General features: G+C 57.9%; 1 protein-coding gene across 1 annotated transcript in view; it reads left to right on the forward strand.

Annotated features, from left to right (window-relative positions):
* Positions 1-18035, forward strand: part of LOC117652589 (mucin-5AC-like) — a 49040-nt gene that overhangs the window by 3941 nt on the left and 27064 nt on the right. Inside the window, exons 2-3 of the mRNA XM_034397620.1 lie at positions 5932-5971; positions 10905-10963. Coding sequence (XP_034253511.1) covers positions 10930-10963 — 34 coding nt within the window. The 5' untranslated portion in view covers positions 5932-5971; positions 10905-10929. The remainder of the gene's footprint in view (positions 1-5931; positions 5972-10904; positions 10964-18035) is intronic.

Here is an 18035-nt window from a genome sequence, read left to right on the forward strand (position 1 = left end):
TTGGTCTCAGTGTTCAATCAAGGTCTGCGAGGCAAGCAAGCCGGTAAAGAAGAACTCGCCGCTTTCTGCTTTTATTTTAATCTGGAACGACTGCAGCCCTTTCCGTGAAAAGTGGCGTCGCTCGGCGTCGCTCGGCCACACGCGCTGCGCTGCCCTTCTGGAAAGAAAGCAATGGAATGAGGTGCCACACCGCGTCTACTTTCGCCCAGAGCAGAGAGATGCACCGGCCGACTACTTTACGATATCTCGATAGTATCGAATCGCCGTAACGGAATGGAGGGAGAGGAATGACCAGGAATGACCGGTGGAGCGGAGGCGGCGCAGCAGAACCTTCGGAAGGCAAATTCGGCGGTCATTCTGCGGTCCGACCGAACGAGATCGTTTTCGGCAGTGTCCGGGTTGCGTGCTGAGGCGATAGTGCCACCAGTTCGGAAACAATGATTCGCTCGCGTGCCGGCAACTTTGGACCCGCAGCACCAGCGCTACGAAAAGCGCGGCCACCTGCCTCACGGAGTGGCTTTTTTAATTGGGCTCGCTGCATTCACAACGGCGCGGCCCCGCGCGGTGGCGTGCTGCCGGCCACGCAGCGAGCGAGCGAGCGGGTGTCCTGCCTCAACCTGCTGTGCATACTTTCTGCCGGACCCGCTCCGCGCCGCGTCCGTCCAGACCGACTCTCTGTCGCCGTCGCTCCCACGGCGTGGCCGGCCCGTCCACTGCGCGCTGCGCGGGAGGGAGACGGAGACGGCCTTCACGTCCCCGGCCCGGCCCGGCGCGCTGCGGCGTGGAGGAAAGCGTGCCCCCCGTGAACCCGCGCACGCCGAGGCGCACGCCGTCCGCACCGTCCGGCCAGAGTCGTCAATTTATGTCAGCGGCTTTTTTTTCGAGTGGCGCCGCTGGCCGCGCAGAAACCGGTGTGCGGCTGCGCGGCGCCGCAGTGTCAGGTGCAGCGTATCTGCCGGGAAAGGTCTCAGCCCAGGCGGAAAGGAGAGGAGGGGGCTACCGGGAGTCGAACCCCGGTCACAGAGGGCACACGATGGAACAGTAATCGTATCAATTGGATCCGAACCAAGTCATCATCGTATGATCCTGGTCAGACTTAAAATGCTGTCCAAGGTTCAGAAACGAATTTGTTCGTAAAACAAGCGTGCACTTTTAATTTTCATTAGTAATCATCCGCCCTGCTGTGCTTTTTTTGCTAAATAAACAGCCGACCTCTCCGCTAAGTACTTCATTGCTCACGTTCGGCCGCCGGCCATTCCGAACATTAATGGCTCCCCTGCTGCCGTCGCTCAGGCCTTCCGACCGTTCGAAACGGGAACCAATTCCGCTGCCGAATAGTCCGAATAGCGCTCGAGGCTCAAGGCACGGGCGTGGCGACGCCGGTTCGGACTTAATCGCGCCACCGCAGCGGGGTTGTCTCTCTCGCGCTCCTTGCGCGCCCCGCAGGCGCGAGAGAGACAGAGTGTTCGGAGTGAGGCTGCAGGGCGAGAGCGGGCCGACACCGACCCTGACCGCAGGGCTGCTGATTAACAGAGTGCCAGCAACTCGGCTTGGCCGTCCAGCGCGTCTTGCCTTAGGCCCGGTGGCTCTTCCGGGGCTGCGTGAAAACGCTACCGTCTGTCCTCGTCGCTCTGGCTGTGCGCTAACGAGACGGACAGAGAGGGGGGATGGCCGGCGGCGCTCTCGCGGCGCGCCACTGTGATATCACCGGGCGGCCTGTCGCGTCGCGGCGCGTTGCGGCGTGGGACCGAGCAGCCCGCGGAGGATGCGGGACGGGACGCGGGGCGCGGTTAGTTCCGTCTGGTCTGTCCGCTGCGGCCGCTCCGCCGCCGCGCACCTGTGACTGAGCGCTGAGAGCGAGCCGTGCACGGGTTAAGATAGGTCACGACTAGGCGTAGACTCGGAGATAAGAATTCAGGACTAGAAAGGAGGCTCTGGATAATTTTTTTAGCGCTGTAAAACCCCTGGAACCACACTCAAAAAAATAACTTCTTGGATCAAGAAAAATTTTGCTTTTCTTGGTTTTTGCAAGAATTTTTTTAATCCATTTTCTTGATAAAAAATCTGTCAGATATTTCTACAAAACCTAGAAAATAAAAAATGAAGAAACAATTTTTTTTGGTGCAACCCCTCCCTCTTTTGGTAACAAATTTTCACATTTTGAAAAAAACTGCGGAGGTTGTGGCTTAGCGTGTGGTGGCCTTCGGCATGGCCTTCGGAGTGCCAGCCGAGGGTCTTGGCCTCCTCGGTGCGCTAGTGGCGCTGCCGGTGCTGCTGGACTTCCGCGCTCGAATTAAGGGCAGCGCACCGCATTAGTGGGCTGGGCTGCCCGTCGCCCTGCCCTTCCACGGCCCTCCCCAGGGAGAAGGGCCTGCCGTGTGAGGGATGGGCGGCCCATTGTGGAAGGTATCCCACGGAGGGCCAGGGCGGCGGGGCGGGGGGCGCGGAGGCCCAGGGCCCGCCGTGGAGATGGCCGCGCGCCAAATGACGTCACGTGGCGTGTAAGACTTGCAAATTACCGCACGATCATTTGGGACTCGAAAGTGCCATTCCGAATTTTCGGTGCCCATCTCGCAAGCGGCATAGTGACCTCGGAACTGCAGTGCCGCTGATGTCATGTGCTAAACGCCTGCGGAGAAGAGGGTGGGCTACACTGCACGACACCGGTGTTCGGCGGCACGGTCCACGCTGCAGGGGCTCGGACGTCTAACCCGTCAACAGGGCAGTCGAGCGTTTCCTGGCCGCGCTGGCGGCGCTGCGGTGACACGCTCTGGCCTGCGCGGAGACCTGCACGCGCGGGTGGGGTCAGAGCGCCGCAGTCTCAGCCGCCTCTTCCCGCCTGGAAGCGTTTTCGCGCTCCGGCACTGGAAAACGGCAAAACGGCCGCCACTCTGTCTCCGTCGCACTCGTGGGTCACCGCGCGGGGGAGCGAGGGAGACAGGGCGGCGACGCGAGCCTTCGGAAGCGCTGGGCCGCGGCTCCCACGCACCCCGAGGGCCGGGCGGGCCGCCTCGCAAGCCTTCCCGGCTCCAAATGGAAAGGAGAAATTGAGAGCGGGACTTTTCCAGCCTTTTCGGCAGTGTAGCTGCTCAGTTCACACCGTCCGGAGGGCCGGTCAGTGAGCAGCGCGGGGCGACCACCTCGCGGCGTGTCCCACCGAGAGCATCCTCCCTCCGGCACACTGTCCTTTCCGCCTATCGACCCTAAAATCGTTTGTTATTCAACCGCGGAGACGATGGGCCGCGAAAATGTAATTGCCGCGCCTCGCAGCCCCAGCACCGCCTTCCAGATGTAATATTAGATTCGTAATGAGAAAGCAGCGGGGCGGCTGGGGCTGTGCCGGGCCGGGCCGCTAGCAGACGACGCGGAGAAATTCAGCCGCCTCCCGAAACGGTGAACGGCGTCGCGGTGCGAAGACCTGCCTCGGGTTTGGGCGCAATTTAGGAACGGAGTCTGTTTCGCGCGTGCTTGACAGGATACAACGAACTAACTGGTACAGTTTCTGCAGTGAAACACCAGCGCTGCGAACAGAAAATTAGATCGGAACCTTTTCTTTCTTCGCCTTTCGGTGTACAGTCCGTGTCAAGATGCGGTCACCCTGCGTAAGCGTGCCGTCGGCGTGCCGCTCCCCAGCCGGACGGAACGCGAGGCCCTCTTACTTCCTATTTTGCCTGGGATTGTCTCTGAGTGCAGGAAGCGTCGTCGCGTCCGCTCTCACACCGCAGACTCGCACCGCACTCGCCATTCGTCATCGGCGGAAACGCCGCAAACTTGCATCGTCGAAATGGGCACCGTCGCGAGACATTTTACGCCAACCTAACCTAACCTAACCCAACCTAACCTAAAAAGAATTCACGTGTAGTGTCTTTTCTCAAATTAACGGAAACAACCCGCCACCTTACCTTTCCAAATGATTGCCCGCACTTACTCAAGACCGAAGTCGTTGCGCATGCTCACGCGCCACAGTTTTGAAACGAAACCGAAAAATCGCAGGAGACAACAGAAAACAATCGGACCCTCCATCATCTCCTGCAAGCAGCAGCAACCGGGCGGCCGAACTAGGGCGGTTTAATTCGCTTTTAATTAGCGTTTAATCGCGGCTCATCCATCACCCGATAAGGATCACTGCCTCGCTGGTTATCGTTCGCTTCAGCGGCCGGAGGCTGGCCGGCCAAAACAGGTGCACTGTTCCGCGTCCCCCGCTGTGGATTTCGGCCAAACGCTAATTATTTCACGCTTAGGAGTGACGGCGATGGGTGGCTTGCACTGTGCTGCGTTGGCGATTTATATCGCAAAACGCGAGTAATTTGTAGTAATTTTTTAGGCCTCTTGCCAGACTTTTAATTTGAACTTGCGAACTAACTGAGCATTCGTTTCTGAAAACAGAAGACTGTAAGACTTCTCGATGGGATTTCGTGGAGGTGCTTTCAGATGTCGATGATTTGGATGTGTGAGATTGGGCGCGAGTACGACACGAAATGGATGAAGTGAGTAGTTGCTCGGTGGGGAGCTCCGTCCCCTCTCACTCTGGGCGTCTGGCGGGGCCCCTGGCGCGGCCCGGCCGGAGCCCCGGCTGGGGTCGTCTCGCGACGGCCTGTCCGGCCGGCATGAGAAAAGGCAGATAGCATCGGATTTACGAAACAGCTGCTTTGCGGCAGAACAATGCGCCCTCAAACTGACGACCGGCCGCGCCAGGAAGGAACCGCGACCCTTCTGCCCGAACGGGAGCGCCAAGTGTGTGTCGTCGCTCGCCGCTCCGCTGAAGCGGCAAGGCGGTGGTCAGCGCGACGAGTCCGTGTCCCCCGCACTGGGGGTCACGAGGCCCGACAGCGCGAAGCCACGCCCAACCTCGACCACCAGCTCATAGCGTTTCTCACCGTTAGTTTTTACCTTTCTTACTGTTTCACTTGCCTTCCATATTTTCGGGCAGCCCGGCCCGGCCACCTCGTTATGCATTTTTCACACGGCGTTGACGAAGCGCGCGCGTGCCGCACGCGTGCCGCTGATTGTGTCAAATTGTGTGCTCGCCTCGCGTGCAGCCTTCATCCTTCAGTGGCCAGCCCGCGCAGCGCCACGCTGGGAGCAGTGCACCGTCAAAAAGGTGGAAACAAAAACGACAATGATGTCGCCCTTGCCGACGGCTGGCTCTCAGCGGAGCTCGTGTGTTCTAGGGCTTCATTGGAACGTGCGGGTAGCCTTCGAATATCAATTGCATGTTGTCTGAGGAGGAAGAGTCAATTTCGTGCCAGAGTGGCGTCCATTTTCGACGTCAAGATTGGGACCATTTTGACTTGAAGTGACAGCAGTGAGTGACCCGATTGAATCTTCCTAGCACGAGCTGGCCCGGCCTATTTCCCGAACGGACAAATGCAATTGCAGCAAGCGGCGCGTGTGTGCCCTCTTTGTCGCGCTGACTGACGGGCCAATCGTGTTGCGCCGTTGGTGCCTCCACTGCAACCGGGCCGGGCCGGGCCGGGCCCACACGCGGCGCAAGCGCGCTCTTGCAAATTAGTCAGCCACGTCAAAGAGTGCCGTTTTAGTGCACGCGTGTAGTCGGGCCGTTCAACCAGAGCAAAAAAAAAGACTAACAGTACTTAGTTCAAGCACAATGGGCTGCTTCTTTTCTTGCTCGCTTGTTGACTATTTCCTTGTCATACTTAAGGAGAAAATAAAACGCAGTTTGGTTTACATTTCTTCTAAACTTTTGGCCTACGAGCACTCCTTGTGACCGAGCACTCCTTGCGACCGAGCACTCCTTGTGACCGAGCACTCCTTGCGACCGAGCACTCCTTGCGACCGAGCACTCCTTGCGACCGAGCACTCCTTGCGACCGAGCACTCCTTGCGACCGAGCACTCCTCCATTCATCCTTCCTCGTCCCGTGCCGATGAGTAAACGCCTGGGTGATGACGCAGTGCCTCTCTTGTCACAGGTGACCGCGCCGGGTGCGCCGTTCGACGCCGGTGCTGGAGGTAAGTGTCTTGACGAGCGCCACGCCTTCGCAACGTGCGGCGGCGCGGCGTGTCGCGCGCCTTAGAATCTTTCATCCGACTCCATTTAGTCCGTGTCGCAACAACGGGGCTCTTTTCATGCGCGCGGCGGTGCCACCGCCCCGCACGCACGCACGCTCGCACGGACAGACGCACGGACGGACAGACGGACGCGGCGGCGCCACCCGCACAGATGCCAAGGCCTGGGGCAGCTCGACCCGGCGCTGGCCTGCTGGCCCGCTGGGCGCACGACTGCTTATCTGGCCGAGAACGTGGCCGAAATTAAACGGTCCGACTGCGCAGCCAGCGCGGCGAGGGGCCGGCCGGCCAGGCCGAGGTTCGCGGTGCAACCGACGCTGCTTGACATGCGCGGCGCGGCCGGTCCGAGGACACTGTTAATGTTTGTTTCCACGATGCGGACTGGGGTGGAAAACCCACTGTTCGAATTTTGGCTTGGTCGGTCTGCGTGCGAAAAACAAACTGCGGGTTTTTTGAACGAAGCGGGCTTGGCGGGTATGCCCGCCGACGGCCGACTCTCGGCGCCCCTGATCGGCCACGTCGAACGTGTGAACACGCCTCGCAAGGCGCCAAGGCGCCACAAGGTGCCACAAGGCTGGCGAGGCCGGGCCGGCGGCGCCCTGACCCGCCGGAGTCGCTGGCGGCGCTGGCGGCGGCCTCGGGGTCCTCTCGCCTGGAAACGACTGCGCTGACTGCGCTACGGTCACGCAACCCGCTGCAGCCCGCCGCCCCCAAGGGGGCCAAGGGGGCCAAGGAGGCCCTAGGGTCGGAAGGCCGAGCAGGAACCAGAGGGGAACTAGCGGGCAGCGCTACACCGCCGGCGGACTGGGTCCGAACACTGGTCGCTGTGTCTCCCTCGCGCTCGCGGGACGTCCCGTAGGGCTGAGAGAGAGAGAGGAGCATCCGGTTCGGAATCAACCCGCCGGGGCTCCGCCAGGGCGCATTCGGAAGTAGACGGTCTCTTGGCGACGGAGAGCCCCCACGGCGCTCGCAGGCCCCGCCCCGCCCCGCGACCGCGTGGGAACGCCGCGGCGTGGCGGGCCTGGAAGGGCGGCCGCGCCTTGGCCGCGCCGTCAACACCCATGCGGCCAGTTCACGCCCTGCTCATTTGCATATCTGGACGCACAGCGTGTTAAGCGGCCCCGTTTTGCAGTGCACGTGCACCGCGTGCACCGCGCGCACACAGCGCTGTCACTGGGAAAGCCGCAAAGCGCGCCGCGCCTGACGCGCAGCCCGCGCAGCCCGCGCAGCGCGTTATTTCTCATCCCGGCCGAAGGGCGCGAAATTCGAATGCGGATCGGATTACGTCATTGGACGCGCGCGGCACGGCGCGGCGCGCCACGCCACGGCAGGGGTTTTCTCCGGATAATAATTGCGGTTCGTCAATCCTGCGGCTGCCGCGCTGCCGCCTGCTGCAGTGGCGGGACGCGGCGCGGGGCGTCGCGACGCCGGCGTCGTGTGGATGCGATATAGATGCGCATCGGGGTCCCAAATTACGCAGTAACGGTGACGCTGTCGCGCGCGCGCCGCGGGTTGCGGTCGCAGGCAATCTATCTTGTTCCCCTCGTCGTCCGCCTCCCCGTGCACCTCCTCTTCCTCTCCCTGCCCGTCGACGTCCTCCTCCCTTTCATCCCCTGGATGAACCCGCGCCTTCTTCTGCACTCCTCTTTTTTTCCGCTTCTTTCTTCCAGTCCTTCCCCTCCACTGTGTTTGCTGGCGCCGCGCCGCGCCGCACAGGCGGGCACTTCCGAAGCGAGTGGCATTACTCGCGAGGACGTAACCAACGCCATCAGGCCGCCGCGACGCCGCGACACCGTCCGCGATGCGGCCCGGCAGGCAGGCAGGCAGGCAGGCAGGCAGAGCGGCGAACGCATTAAATCAAGGCAATGCGCCCACAAGTCAGATAAGACGCGGCTGCTCCGGCTTGGCTCCGCTCTGCTCCGGGTCAGCGGGACCGTCTGCCGCTCCCGCCTGCCGACCCCCCGCGGGCTGCTCTCAAACAGTCGCTGCTCTGTCTCTGTCGCACTCGAGGGGCGTCCCGAGGGTGTGCGAGAGAGACAGAGCGACGAGGGTGCCGTTCGGAGGCAGCCCTGCCCTGCCCCAGCACTCGGCGTCCGGGACCGTCCGGGACGAGCGCGGCGGCGTGCCTGGCGGCGTGCCTCACGGTGCCCAGCCAGCACGCGCGGCCGCCGGGTGACGGATAGCGGGCTGCGGCGCGGCCTGCCGTTGGCCTGCCGTTGGCCTGCCGCATGCTCGCGGCGACCGAGTGCGTTCGCAACTTACGAGGACGACGTTTACGACGTTCACGACCGCGCCGGTAGGTGGCGCGCTGTGCCTGCAATTACCTCAAAAGCCGCGCCGACCGCCACCCTCGCCGCCGTGGAGAGGAGGTGCTTGTACGAGCCGACACCACATGGACGTGGGCCAAGACCGGCGCAGGCGGACAAAAATCTTGCCGCGTTTTGAGCTCCAGAGTCCCTAAATAGGCCTGGAACTGAACGTGTGACCCCACCAATGGATTCCTCGTGCGGAGAGCAATCCATTGCTGGGGTCACACGTTCGGTTTGAGTCCTGTTTTGCGAGTCTGGAGCTCAAAACGCGTCTAGAGTTTCGGCCGCCTGCGCTGGCCCACCGTGGGGTCCAGGGCCCTGTGCAGGCAGGCGGAGGTGTGGAGGTGCTGCTGCAGCGGCGCGGCTGCATCGGTTCGTCCAGTTACTCCAGTTAGTCGGAAAGGGAAGCTAATCGGACTTAAAGAGCGGATCTCGATTTAATAACAGGCCGCTACATTACGTGGGATTACGTGGCCGGGCCAGGGCCCCAGCGGCTGCAGCGGCTGCAGCGGCTGCAGGGGCGGACCGCGGCTGTCGGCCGATCCTTCCGGAAGACCCGGACCACCCCAACAATGGCAGCCTCGCCGGCCTGGCCGGCCTCGGCCCGACAGCGCGTCAGCCAGCGTCAGCGCCTGGGAGACTGGCACTCGGGACTCGGTGCGTGCCGCGTGCCGCGTGCCGGCGGGGACATCAATTAGCAGCACGGATTGGAAAAGACAAAGCGTGCCCCCTGCGCTGCAAGTGTGTGCGGTCAGTTTTACAATTTGCAACTTTCATTTTGGAATGAGCTTGTATCGCTTCATACTTTTTCAGAAAAGTTACCTGAAAAATAAACTTTAAACCGGAACAATTTTGAAGATGTCGAACATGAGCTAACCCCTCCGCTTCACCAAATTTAATTTAATTAATTTTCGACCTTCCTTACATTTGTTTAGGAAACGGACCTCTTCCAGTAGACTCTCATTATGCATTTCATTTTTTTTAAACAAAAAAAACCTTCTCTTGAAAGAGTAGTGTGAATTCGGCACCTCGCTGTGCCATCGCTCCCCGCCGCAAATTGCGTAAGAGCTTTTATTCCGAACTCACGACTCGGCGGTTCCGTTTCGCTTGGCTGTGTTGTGTCGCACTTCGTCGCATGCATGGCGCGGCGTGGCGTTCCAGAGAGGGGGGGGGGGGCACTGGACGGGGAGTCACACCATGAGTAATTAATTGCAAACTCCACAGCGACAGAAAAAAGGAACGGTTCAGTTTTTCTCGTTCTTGCGAGGAACAAGAAAAAAGATCAGGGATTCATTCTTTACGGAAACGGCGTTTCACGCGCCAAAATCGCGGATCTGTCTCAAGTGTCATCAAACTTCTACTGTCGATAAAATTTAGAAAAGGAAAAAACAGTTTGTGTATAAAAGTGGAAAAAGAAAGAAAGGTCGGGTGTAATCATGAAATTATTTAGCTCGTGCCGATGGCGGGCCCTGCCTGCCTCGCTTTGCTGCGCCTCGAGGCAATTGGAAGTGCTTGCCAGCGTGTAGCGCCCCCACTTCCTGTGTCGCATCGTTGCCCCGTTGACCTCATCCGTGTTTACAGTGGCGCGCACCAGACACCGTGTTTTCTGCCTCTTTTGCATTCATTAGCGAGAGGGAGAAAGGAAAAACGGGATAAAAAGTTAATTTTAAGGCAATGCTTAAATGTGACATCTGTAAGATCAATAATGTCTGTGAATGAGTTTTAAAAGAATTTTGATAAATCAGTGGCGCCACAGGGCTTCGAACCTGGGACCTCTGGGTCCATCCTCAACCGTGGCATCTCTAGGCGTGCTCAGCCACGACAGAGCAGCTGCACTGTGTTGTACCTGTGTAGCATGCATAAAAGGGCTGAGGCGTTTTTAGCCGTTTCCCCGTGCGAAGCCATTCTTTTTCAGCAAACGCCCGGCAGACTCGAATCGTGCGCCGTCGCCCCGCTTCTGGGAACAGCGTTGCTTGAGATAGGTCAGCCATGTCGCCCGGCTTGTGACACGTGAGCCGCGAGGCGTGGCGTGGCAAGTGGCAACTCAGACGACGACAGGCACGATTGTATGTGGAACGGACTCAGGTTGGGGTGTAAATGAAGCCATTAATGCCGCCCGGTGGGGCAACACTGCGAACCGTGAGGAAAGAACCGAAAGGGGAGAAACGTCAGAATAGCAAAGCCACGAACTTGAGAAAAAAAAGGAGAAAAAGATCCAAAGGAAGAGATGGTAATCTACTCAAATGCCTATGCTTATGTGGGTTTTCTTTAAGCGCATTTTTATAAAAGTGCTCATTTTAAAAGTGCAGGATGCCAAGAACTACGATGTACGTGCTATTTTTAAAAAGTGACATAAAGTCATGAGTACGCGAACGAGTCTGTGGCGTGGGTGTGAGGGTGTCAACACGTCGAGTTGAAAGCGGCTCACCGTCCTCGGTCGAAATGCCGGCCGGGTCGGGCCGGGTCGGGCCGGGTATTGCTGGTCCCGTAAAAGTGGCGCCTCACCTCATGTGCCCCAGCGACACCTCTCCGTTGCCATTTTTCATGCGAGTCTCTCTCTGTTCCAGCTGCAGCGGTCGACTGGATGACACAATGAGGGAATTTGTTTTCTTCCTGCTGGCAGCCGGTGAGTAACCGTTTAATAACCTTTCAGGATTTTTTTTTCCTAAAAGAAGAGGCAACTTGAAACCCAAACTTTACACGCACTGAAAATTTGTGAACTGAGTACTGCACACTGCACTGCTGACGCTTTCGGGTATTGCACTCGTCCCATGTCGTACAGTGTCCCATTGTACTCGTCCTCTGCAACTTGATAGCTCCAACTGCTTGGCACCCGACTTTTGGTCGAAATTCACCCTCCCCCGTCTTTTGCAAGCACACCCGTATCACGTGCGTTGTCCATGTCCACGTTGCGCTGCTCGCGCCGAGCGCGTCGTCCTGGCCGCGTCCACGGCGACGCTCTTGTCGAGGTGAGTCAGGAGTGCGCGGAAAGGTCATTGGCTACCGTAACCACAATCACTGTGAACGTAACCCAAGTGTTTGGCGGTACCGCCCAGGCTGCATGTGAAGCGCACACACGCACGCACCGACACACCGACACACTCACACACAATGCCACGCGCAATCATGTGCTATCACTACCAAGTGCTCGTTCTTTTCCGCGTTACTCGAATCTTGTTGCCGAAACGGCGCCGCTATGTTGCCGTGCGTTATTCCCTGGCCGGGTCAGTGTAGGTCCCACGGGCTATAAACGAGCGGATTAGCTTAGCTTCCATCCCGACCACTGCAGCGCGCTGGGAGAGGCAAGCACGCCACGGTCAAGGCGGCCCTAACAAGTAGTGTCTGAAATCTCGGTTAGCTAACCTAAGGAGCCCAGCCTGAAAGCCAATCTAGAAAATCTTGCGCTCTCGGTGAAACAGTTTTTCTTTTTTTTTTGATTTTTTTTTCTGTCTGTAGTGCAACGCGGCGTATGTGGTGTGCGTGAACGGCCGCCCAGGTGGTAGCGTGTCCTAATAGCCACGGTTTGACCCCGGCCCGCCCCGGCCCGCCCCGGCCTGCCCTGCAGACCTGGAACCGCACCGCACGCGGCGGTAGCACGCGGCCTGTGGCCCCAGCAGGACGACTCCGAACAGAGCGCCGTCTCTCTCGCACTCGGGGGGCGTCGCGACGGGGTGCGAGAGAGACAGAGCACCGTTCGGACGACCGTCGGCGTGCCTCCGCGCCTCGCCGTGCAACAGGCAGGGCTGCATTCCGACTCGCGGCGCGCGAAACCCTCTTAATTTCGGAGTAACCTGACCAGGAAAAAAAGGAGCAGACATAGTGGAGATGTTGCAGTGGAGGCAGCGCGAGTGCGCGCACACGTGTCGCGTGTGTCTGTGTGTTTTTTTTTCTCGGCGTTTCTTTTGAACACGATGCGCAGAAACATTTATGGGTTGTTTTCAAAAAGTGACATCCAAACTAACTAGAACATTCCCAATCAAAAATTTAACTGAAAAGAACTTCAAGTTCTGCGCTGCTGGTTAACTGAAACATTTACAGCAGTAATTTTTAAAACCTTTTTTTTTTTTAAGAATTCTGCTTGGTGGCTTTAAAGTTTTTGGACCGTTTTGTGCCTCTATTTTGGCGGGCATTAGATTCGGCTCGCCGTGGGCCGGACTTGCTGTGCAGCGTGCGTGGCGTGGCGTGGCGTGGCGTGGCGTGGCGTGGCGTGGCGTGGCGTGGCGTGGCGTGGCGTGTTGGCTCCGAGACGACTCCATCAATCCGCGGCCATGACGAGGCCGTGCCGCCGTGCTGCAAGCAGCCGCTGTCTCCCTCGCACTCGTGGAGGCGTCCCTTTGGCGTGCGAGCGAGACGGAGCGACGGAGCGCGAGTCGCTCGGAGCCAACCCGCTGCCGGGCCGCTGGGGCGGGCTCGCTGGTCCGTCCCAAATCTCGATCGAAAGGAAGTCCAGCGGTCGTTACATCGCCCTGCCGGCCCTGCGGCCCGACACCACACAATAATCCCACGCCAATGGAAAGATCAGCCGCGGGGACTTTCGCGCCGCCCAATGCTTCTTCGTCTGTCTATTCGCAGACCGCCTCCGGGCTGAGCATGTTGCAGCCCACGGCCTGTCGTCGAGGATTATTTACTGACTTTCAATTGATTTTTTTTTTGTATGTAACTTAGTGGCCAACACACCTAAAACTTTGTAAATTTTCATTATTTTAATTAGTAACATTTCATTAAAAATTCCTCTTTTCAAAAAAAAGTCAACTAGGAAAATTTTGTTCCACTTTTTGGAAAGTGCACAGCTTACAATAAGACGAAAAATTTTTAAAAAAAAGACTTGTTTACTAGTGTAGGACCCTGACTGATCGACGGGACTTCATTCATTACGTGGGTTGCGTGCGAGTGAAAGAACGGCAGTGAGGCAGGCGGAAAGGCGCGGAAAAGGTCGACCAGATGTGTCCCGGCGACTCCCTTGCGTGGAGTGACGCGGATACGCGTGTAGCGGTGCAGCAGCGTCCCGCCGCGTCTGCCCTTCCCAGGCTGTCGCCTTATTCGCACAGCCAGCGCCCTGCAAATATCGTCCGGACGACACTCCCTCAGCGCGCCGCGATAAATAGAGACTTTATTTTTTGGAGTGGAGGTTGTTTTCTGAATCGTGTTGAGGCCGGACTAGGGAAGGCCACTGTGTTCGATGTAGGCCGGAAAATCGCACTCCCAACGGGTTGGTGTTAAAGAGAGGCCTTCGACGGCAATTAGTCGCCCAAACGACCGGTTTTCAGACATTTGGCTTTTACCACCCTTGCCGCAGCACTTGATTGAAATCGAAATGGTTCTCACTGAGTACCGCCCACTGCTGTCGCGCGCATGTTCAGATCTTCTAATGCGACTCGTGGCATTCGTCGGGTGATGCATGTGAGGGAGGGTGTTGCCGCGGCTAGATCATCATCTCGGTATCGGGACGACGCATCCCCTTACCATTCCTCCGTGACGCAATGATGACGGTTTGGGCCGTCACTCCACCGAGACGTGTCCTTGATTCAGATTGCTTCCCGGACTTTACGACGAACGCGTGCATCGGAGATGAACCGAGACTTATGGCCTGCACACGCGCGCCCCGCGCAACGCATCCCTTAATGCCGAATTAAAAATTAATGACATCCAGATAAGTTCTTTCTTTTTCGTTTTTTTTTTTTTATTTTTGCTGGCTGTCGCTTTTCCGGGATGAATAAAGTAACGTGACCGTCAGGAGGAAACTCAAAATTTACGCGGTGGAGAGGTCAATAAACATCAATGGTTTTTTTTTAGTTTTTTTTTTTCAATTTTTAAATTGTCTTGCACTTTTCTACGAATTTCAAGGAAAAAGGTATCGTCCATTGAGAAGTTGGAATTCCAACTTTTTTTCTTCCATTGAACATTCGTAGCATTAAAGCATCAAACATTAAAGCCTCAAAGCAAAGCAACACAATTTCCAACCAGATGATTATTGAGGTCGCCCGGCCCGAAAGCTGACATAAAAGTAGTTTTTCCTTGACCGGCCCTCTGACCCCTCTGTTTAGCGCGCGCCATTAAGGCGCAGTTAAAGCTGTGTTCGAACGCGCGGCGCCCTAACGTGCAAGTCGTGTTGCGAGGCGGTGACGTCACAATGCCGTATCTTCGGCCCATTTGATACGGCGTGCCTGAAAACACCCCACTGCTTCGTGTATCGAGTGTCCAGCCAGCAGGTCAGGCCGGCCAGGAAAAGGGGGGGGGGGGTCAGCCTTGTCAATTGGCTGGCCGGACTACTGGGCCGCGACCTGCACGGCCCCTGCGGGCTGATGCCGGAGAGTGCGTCGTCACTCTGTCTCTCTCGCACCCCTGCGGGGCCCCCTTCGAGTGCGAGAGAGACAGAGTGACGAGTGTTCGGAGTGCGCCTGCTGGCAAGCCCCCCTGGGGCCCTGGGGCGTGACGCCGGGGGGTGGGGCCCGGTGGGGCCCGGTGGGGCCCGGTGGGGCCCAGTGGGGCCGGGGCACGGGGAAGGCCGACGCGGTCCCGCGGGTCTTAAGGGCGCGAACGGTGTGACCGGGCTGGGAGCTTCCTCCTCGGGGTGCGCGGCATGGCGACGGCATGGCGGCAGTGGATCACGTTTCAGCATGACTTAATAAGCGCAGAGCCCTCCGACCCGCGCGTGACCCGCGCCGCGGCAAGCTGGGCTCAGCGGCGCATCCTGAACCGGCAATGGAAGTGATCTGCACTATAAACAATTACATCGGTTCCAGAAATGCAATTTTTAGGCTACCACACCACTAAATTTTCAATTCACAACCAAAGCTGCTGGACCCATAACGCAGCTAGGCTACCTGCCGCCGTTTGCGCGGTAAAACAAGTTGGTGTTGGCCTGGCCGGCGGTGACCCCGACACGCAAACTTTCGTGGCGTATGCCTGGCCGGGGGAGGGGGAGTGGGGGTGCATTCCCACGGGGTCGATCCTCGCGGATCCGCGCGATAATAACGTCGATAACGATCAGGCCGGATGACTGTACAAGCGCAGCGCGGGAAATTATCATCTTCATCACCGAACAGGAGCAAGACGGCCTGGCCGGCCTGGCGGGGAAGGGAAGGGACCGGCGGGCGCATCACCGCCTTCTCAGGCGAGACTTTCTCGCAGAGTCATTCCGAGCGCTCTGTCTCTCTCGCACTCGCGGGCGTCGCGTGTGGGCGCGAGAGGGACATCGGAACCACTGTGTGGCTCGCTCATCAAGTGCGGCATGTTGGTCCCCTCGGTCCGGTGGCGAATAATCAGCACACAGGGCCTCTTTGTCGTCTCTCTCTCTCTCGCACCAATGCGGAAATCCCATCAAGTGCGACAAAGAAGGACTTTCTTTCTCATTTTTTTTCCTCGACGGGTATTCGCATGCGGTAGTACCACCCGGGGCGCCCCACGAGTGTGAGAGAAACAGAGCGACGAAGACGGAGCTCTGCGCGGTCCCCCGATTGGTGCAGGCGAGCAAACTGGGCGCGATGTGTGCGTGGCCAGGCCGTGGCTTGCGGTGGGCTAGCGGTGGGCTAGCGGTGGGCGGTCGTGAAAGGTGAGAAATCGTTTGCTCTTTGCGGAGCTTTGCACCGCTTTGCGGTTCCACGGGTCGGCCGCAGTTTGTTCAACGGCCAGCGCATCTTCGCCGAGGTTGTTGCGATGTTGTTGTTTGTTTTGTTTTTCACACCTGAGTGATTGCCGGTGTTTTCGGTCATTGCCGATCCGCGGTCAGCGCGTCGCTTTTGCGCTGTGATTCCAGTGATGTTACAGGCTGAGATGGTACTCTATTCATTACAAAGTCAAAGAAAGACTCAAACTAACAAATTTGGTCGATTCGGCACAACTTATTTCACAGTGTACGTCAGAAGTTGTCGCTTTTATTCATATGCAGCTCCGGGCCATGACTCTCTCGCTGAAGACTCCCAAGTCTGTCACGACTCCCTCTCGGTGTTATATGCACACACGATGCCCCTGACAACGTGCAGCAGCCTTCCCTGTTCGTGCTTTTTTTCCTTCTCTCCCTTTCTCTCTCTCTCTCTCTCTCTCTCTCTCTCTCTCTCTCTCTCTCTCTCTCTCTCTCTCTCTCTCTCTCTCTCTCTCTCTCTCTCTCTCTGTTTGTTTCCCCGAACCGAGTTGCAAAATCCCGATGCGTGTGCGAATAGCACGGCCCTAATGGAAAGCTCAAAGTCACGCACGCGTGCCATGCAACGCGATGCAATGCGATGCATCGGAACAGATCCGGCGTCCCGTTTCTCACCAGTGTGGGCGCCATGGCTGCGGCGCTGGGCCCTCGGCCGGGCCGCACAATGCAGAATGCACGTATGCAGAATCACAGCAGAACCACGCCGCGTGAAGTGAAGGTTTATTCCAGGGGGCAGAATTCCATGCCGGCATTGTTTTGAAGAAAAAAAATCCGTCGTCGTAAAATCCGTGTCCCGTTTTTGCATGCAGGTGTCCGCTATAGAAAGAGATATAACAAGCTGGTCCAGAGAAAAACAGATTATTTTTAACATTTTCTCCATAGAGAAACACGATGAGTGGTCATCGGACAGAACAACCTATTTTCAATGGGTTTCCCATGTGACTTTACGTCCTTACGCCCAACGGCCACTGATACATGGCTGCCTTTTGAATTTTTGCATCTTTCCCCTTTATGCTTTAATTTCATTATTCCTCTCTCCCAGATGCATGCAAAAATGCAGGCCACTTCCTTCTTTTTGCGCGCAGTGTGCACACGAGTGCTTGCAAGTGTACCGGCGGCGGCGCGGCGCGAAGTGACTGCACTCAGGATGACGCAGTACTACGCAGTCTGGCATGTATCACACTGTAATGACCGCGGAACCATCAGCCACCACACTGGCATATGCGCCCCTCCTGTGACGGGCCGGACGGGCCGGGGCGTCGCACAGTGGGCCAGAGGCCGGAGGAGGCGGACGAAACTCTAGACGCGTTTTGAGCTCCAGAGTCTCTAAATGGGACTCGAACCGAACGTGTGACCCCACCAATGGATTGCTCTCCGAACGAGGAATCCATTGGTGGGGTCACACGTTCGGTTCGAGGCCTGTTTAGCGACTCTGGAGCTCAAAACGCGTCCAGAGTTTTGGCCGCCTCCGCCGGTCTTCTGCCCACTGTGCGTCGGCAGGACCCGGGCAGGCCCGCTCTTGTTCGGAAACTAACGAATCCTCCCCGCAAAAGCAGCCGGCCTGTGATGTCACGATGGCGACCCCGCGCCGGCAGCTTCGCCAGCTATGCCATGCTATGCCATGCTATGCCATGCTATGCCATGCTATGCCATGCTATGCCATGCTATGCCATGCTATGCCATGCACGTCCGCCGCCATAATCGTGTGTGTTTTTTCCCGGTTCCGCCTCGCCTCCGCTCCCACGCCCCAGCCCTATCTGTTTGATAATCACCTCGGTGGGCTATGCCGGCAATACCGCGCATCAACCAAATACGCCACCAAGGCCCAGGCAGAGCATCCCAAGGGCAAGACAACTCATGATTTTCGCGTGCTTTTTCCGCTTTTTTCAGAAATCTGAAGGGGGTGTAGAGTTCCATATTTTTCTTTTCATTTTCAAACTTCAGATTTCTGGAAGGGGGAAGTACGTGAAAATCATTAGTCTATAGTGGTGCAAGCTTTTTCAGCCCAACTGGCCTCCGAGCCGACGATCGTGCTTGTTCTGCAATTTGGGCCCGGGGA

The sequence above is a fragment of the Thrips palmi genome, unplaced genomic scaffold (genome assembly GCF_012932325.1).
Source record: "Thrips palmi isolate BJ-2018 unplaced genomic scaffold, TpBJ-2018v1 HiC_scaffold_7, whole genome shotgun sequence".
Classification (NCBI taxonomy): Eukaryota; Metazoa; Arthropoda; class Insecta; order Thysanoptera; family Thripidae; genus Thrips; species Thrips palmi.